Below are 6000 nucleotides of genomic sequence, written 5' to 3'. Positions count from 1 at the left end.
CATTGTAAAACAGTTATACTCCAATAAAGATGTTAAAAAAAAAAGATTCAAACACATATTTCATGAAGTTATTGCAAAAACAGGAATATTTCAGAAAACTTGGAGGGACAGAAAATAAATGAAAAGAAAAAAGATAACAGAACAAAGTAAATTGGTAAGACTTCATACACTAATTTCTAATAATATTTGGCAATCACTACTGGTGTTTGCATTTGTACAAGAACACTTAATAACTGTCCCTCTAGGAATAGGTATATGATGAATCACTTTTATTATGTAGCAAAGATGATAAAAATGTGCAGATAAGAATGGTGTTAAGGCTTGGAAATAGTCATATAAGAAGAACATCTTGTAGCACCAGTCATTACTTTAAAGCATGCCACTGTTTCCCAAATAGACAGGATTTTAACCTTGTCATAGGCCTGTGAGAACACCACTGCATGCTTACTGGGAACATAAAATGTGAAGAATGGAGAGTTGATCCCTACAGAACATAACCCCATGGAGAAGCAGCCACTATCTAGGTCAGTTGACCCACCTTTAATAAGTTCCTAAATAGGAGTCAAGAGGTCCAGCCAGCCAAATCTTGTTGCTAGTTGTTTGACTAATTTTCTAACTACCCAGAGACATGAAAGAATAATAATTTCCACAGCCTCTACAACACCATTTAGCGCTATTGCATATAATTAAGATGATACAATAAAAGAACAGAAGACTCTGGACCTCTACCTCTGTAATTAAGTCTTATATTATTAGCTTCAACTTCATGTCCTTAGGAAATAAACACTGAAAATAAAAACTACCCATTTGAAGGGAAAAACAACTAAAAGAAAATGCTTCATAAAAGCATAAAGTCAAGACATTTTTAAGTGTTTTTAAGCTAGAAACATCAGTATAATTCAGACTGGCAAACAGAAAACTGCACAAAATGCATGTGTAATTTTAATGTAATATGGCTTCACTTGTAAAAATACATTCCCAAAACACTAAGTAGGGGGGCAAAGTATCTTCTCAGAGTTTAAATACATTTCATACATCAAACCTTGGCCAAATCTGATTTATTTCCCTTCATTTTTTATTTATTCAATAAATAAATAAATTTAATAAATAAATAATGTCAATATCTTCAGGATGTGCCTTACTGGCTCCTCAGGGACCTTTATATCACTAGCTAAAGCCTGAACAGCAAGAAGGAAAAAGAGTGTACACCTCTTACTATGGTTGAAGTCCAAAATTTATTCTGCTTCTCTATCTTTACCTTGATTTAAGAATGCCATTACTGACTGATCATTTACCAAAATCCTCCTGAAGGTCAGAAGATAATTGTTAAATTGCAATATTATGTATTGGGCTTAATTATACTAAACTGGTTATAAAAATAACATCCTCCAGTACACATACAGTCAGGAGCTATTTGTCATTTCCTACTAGGGAAACTACTGAAAAAGTAACTTTGTCTTCCAGTAAGGTCTCATTTGTAAAGAATTTCATATTCTTTGTAGATGTATTTAAAGTATCTGAAGTAGTCAAGTATCATATATTTAAGCATCTAAGAAATTCAGGAAAATGATACTCTTCCTTTATCATATTAATTTAATGTTTTAAGTCCTACACATGTTTACCATGCTCTTGTATTTATAATACATCAATTGTTAATTTAATATGTATAGTATTTTAAAATACTGTTTTATAACTATCATCACTATAACTTACTTTCTTTAGTACTAATTCTCATAGAAAATATTTCTTTGTACGTAAGGTCATATCCCCAAGCTCAATAAAGTAACAAGTTAAGCATATTTGTTAAATAACAATAATAGGAAATATACACCTATGCAAGTATACACACAAACTTAAAGTACGCAAACATACATGGATACACATTTACATTACATCTACTATACACAAGGTAAATATTCTCTCATTTTATTCTCCCAGAAACACTATAAAACGGGAACTATTATTATCTTTATTTTACAGATGAGTAAATTGAGAGACTTGCCATAGATCACAGTGCTATCAAATGGTTGATCTTAAAGTTTTTTTCTTTTTTGATGTGGACCATTTTTAAAGTCTTTATTGAATTTGTCACAATACCGCTTCTGCTTTAGGTTTGGTTCCTCAACCACGAGGCATGTGGGATCCCAGCTCCCCGACCAGGGATGGAACCCACACCCCCTGCACTGGAAGGCGAAGTCTTAACCACTGGACCACCAGGGAAGGCCCTCAAATGGTTGATCTTAAATCCAAACCAAGGAGTCTGATTCCAGAGCCCAAGACAAACTCTGTATATAGTTGACCTTGAACAACACAGGTTTGAACTGCGCGGGTCCACGTACACACAGATTTTTTTTCAACAGTAAATACTACAGTACCACAAAATCCACGGTCATTTGAATCCAAGGATGGGAAATGTCAGATATGGAGGAAACATGGGAATGGAGGGCTGCCTTTAAGTTATACACGGTTTTTCAACTATGCAGAAGGTGAGTGCCCTAACCCTCACATTGTTCAAGGGTCAACTGTATTTAGTTTGTAGGGTGGACCAAACCAGCAAACATGAAATAGTGCTGCTCAGCAGACAGGATAAAACAAAAAGGAACACAAAAGTAAGATACAAAATTATACATGTAATATGACAGCAATTCTGTTTTTAAAAATGCACGGAAATGAGACTAAAGAGAAATATGCCAAAATTCACCACTGAGTAATGGGATTTGAGTGCGTCTTTCTTTTCTAACACTTTTGTGCTTTCAAAATTTGACAAAAAAGTAAGAAACTCTTTTACAATCAGACGAGAAAAAGAAATGTTAAACATAAAAGCAAAGAAGTTTGACACTCTTCAAGAACGCTTCCTCTTGTCAAAATTGCCTATGTAGTACCAGATAAAACCAGGACTATAAATGAAAGATAGCTGAAGATTATGGCTACTCGCTCCAAAAAGACCTAGGAACACTCCCTCCTGCACCACAGCACAAGCAAAAAAATATATATAGTCCGATTTCAAAAAGGACTATTTAAAAACAAAAATGAAAAAAGCTTCATGAAGAAAAAAATAGTAGAAATATTATATAGCACAATTAGGAATGTAAAGAAAGGTTTTAATCACTGATAGATGATGACTCAGGATAGTAAAACTAGAATAAGCTGTGTTTTTAGAAGTCCAAACTAATAAACATTTAGTTACATACTTTAAAATTTCCCAGGGAAAACCATAAGATTCTGCGTATAAATCTTATATATCATGGCCTATACCTTTAAGCTAAACATTACTTGTTCTGTATTACGCCACATACATAAAATTTCTGAACCTTGAAATTTTAAATGTTCTCTCTAGAACTTAAAACTGTCACTTCAATTACCTCCTTCTATTAACGGCCCTGTATGGTTTTTCTGCTCTTCAAATAGAAGAGAATTTTATCTTTTTCCACTGTTTCTGAACTTGAGACAAAAATGGTTCCTTGATCTTACAATTTGCCTCATGAATTATATAGAAATCACTTATTGTCTGGTGTCTGCATGCCTGTCCTAATCTGTATACTGTCATCAACCACATTCCTCTAAAGATCAGTGAACTCCTCTACAAGTATTCCAGATAGTACAACAAATAAGAGGACATCTACATATTTTTTTGTTGATAATGATAAGAACACTTATAAAAAGCAGTGGTGAGAAATAAAAGTAGCAAACTTTTGACATTTCAGGGGTGTTTTCCTCATATAAAAGATTTTTCTTTTAGGAAGTGAAATATACTCATTTAATTTTCTAGTCTCTCTCAACGTTTTTCTTACCGGTATCCATTTGCCAGACATACACGGAGCCGTCTGAACATCCCACTACTAGGTAATCGTCAGAAGGCCTCCACTTGATTACGTGAATGGGGAAAAGATGACGAGATGCCAGCATAATGCATTTTTTCTCTCGCAAACTTAGGAGTCCTACTGAGTGGTCACTGGCTACAGAGCAGATGCAGTGCTGCACTCTTGCCTGAAAAGAAGAATAAATCTTAATTACACTTAGATTAAATTCAGAAGAAAATGGATCTTGTCCTCAATTAAATCAAAATTAATCATACATTCACTGCTGCTGAAAGCACTAAGCACGACATTAGGATGTGTTGACAATTTTCTTCGTTTATATTATACATAAAACGCCTAGTTCAATCATCACAACACTTTGAAAAATACTAAATTAACACTAGATTAAAGAAGAGAAAGACGCCTAGGAAAATCTGCTGTTCAAATTTGAAGATGACCTTACTAAAATAATTGCTATATATGAACAGGCAAAGCTGGAAAAAAATTGACCTGTTACTATGTGTTCCCTTTCCACTGTCTGAACTTCCCTTTGCTAGCAGCAAGAGCTGCTTTCTGCAGTGCTTCTTTCTGTTTGTGACTCTATCATTTAGACCCATGCTCTTCCCTGCTCCTTTGCTCAAAAACAATACCCTCAAGGTCCCTCACTTCTTAAGAGCCACCGATAGTTTGTATTACCTGTAGATGTGTTTCACAGCTTCTGTCTCTAATGCCAGCAGGAACACCACCTCAACTAACATACAAGAGCCCGTTAAACATCCTGCTCTGTACTTCCTGCTCATCTCTAGTTTGCGCCCTTCCATCCCTTTTTAGAACAAGATGGAATATAACAGAAATAATTAAAGATGGTAAAGATTTTCACTAGCATCAGAGAACTGAATCCATAACCTAGAAAATTAAAAATTAACGTCTTTATAGGTTTGGAAGACAATTTACATGCAGCTTAAAACTTTGTAGTGATTTATTAGATTATGCTTCCGGTTCACACTGAGGTGAAACCATATGAAAACAGCCAACTGAAACTCCTTATTGTGTATATTGTGGCTATTTACTGAGGATGAGGCCCACGGCACCACATACATATTATCGCTTCTGTGGGATCCAGAGGAGAAACTTCTCAAACGTCACCCAGCTGGGCTTTGCCTAAGCAGACGTTTTTTAGCTAAAGAACGATATCTCTCCCTGATTGGTCCATCTCAATGGGAAAAGTTGACAGGTATCAGATGAAAAAGAGTGGGGCGGGGCGGGGGGTGCGTGTGTGTGTGACCACATGTGCATGGGAAACACGTTACAGTTGTTTTTATCCACAGAACTTCTAAGAAACTTTAACATGCTAACATGAACATAATTTCATTTGACCATCATAATCTTTTTTTTTTGTAACATCTTTATTGGCATATAATTGCTTTACAATGGTGTGTTAGTTGCTGCTGTATAACAAAGTGTATCAGCTACATATACGTATATCCCCATATCTCCTCCCTCTTGCATCTCCCTCCCACCCTCCCTATCCCACCCCTCTAGGTGGTCACAAAGCACCGAGCTGGTCTCCCTGTGCTATGCGGCTGCTTCCCACTAGCTATCTGTTTTACATTTGGTAGTGTATATATGTCCATGCCACTCTCTCACTTCGTCCCAGCTCTTACCCTTCCCCCTCTCCGTGTCCTCAAGTCCATTCTCTACGTCTGCGTCTTTATTCCTGTCTGGGGCAGGACAGGAATAAAGACCATCATAATCTTATAAGACGTAGTTTTTGAGGAACAGACTTTGGGGAAAGCTGCTACAACAGATTCCTTCAATGTTCTGGATACCAAGAAACTTAGGACTGAATTTTCTGTCCATGACAGTGGGGTGTGTGGGCATACATTTCTGAATGTGGACTCTAGGTGGTCTCGTCTACTTTTTCTTTCATTTTCTCTTCACCATGATTTAGCTTTATTTTTATCTAACTGAATAATGTTTATTTTTGTAAATAACCTAAAATCAATTTTTGAATGAAGCAGAGCATTAATTTTTAAAAAGAGAGTCAGATTTAACTATTTACTTTGTTCTTAAATTCTGGTGTTTTAATCTTTGGTTCTGTTAGCTTTACTTGTACTTTTTCTTTCATAATGATTTAAAAACTATAATGAGCATAGTAGGTATTTATTAATTTTAAAAGTTAAGGGGCTTCCCTGGTGGCGCA

General features: G+C 35.5%; 1 protein-coding gene across 8 annotated transcripts in view; it reads right to left on the bottom strand.

Annotated features, from left to right (window-relative positions):
- WDR7 (WD repeat domain 7) overlaps positions 1-6000 on the bottom strand; it is a 375792-nt gene that overhangs the window by 306626 nt on the left and 63166 nt on the right. For all 8 annotated transcript variants that reach the window (XM_028480810.2, XM_028480811.2, XM_028480813.2 and 5 more), the window contains one exon: positions 3792-3987. In XM_028480810.2, coding sequence (XP_028336611.1) covers positions 3792-3987 — 196 coding nt within the window. The remainder of the gene's footprint in view (positions 1-3791; positions 3988-6000) is intronic.

The sequence above is a fragment of the Physeter macrocephalus genome, chromosome 19, assembly GCF_002837175.3.
Source record: "Physeter macrocephalus isolate SW-GA chromosome 19, ASM283717v5, whole genome shotgun sequence".
In the NCBI taxonomy this organism is placed as follows: Eukaryota; Metazoa; Chordata; class Mammalia; order Artiodactyla; family Physeteridae; genus Physeter; species Physeter macrocephalus.
This window is presented reverse-complemented; position numbering and strand designations above follow the sequence as displayed.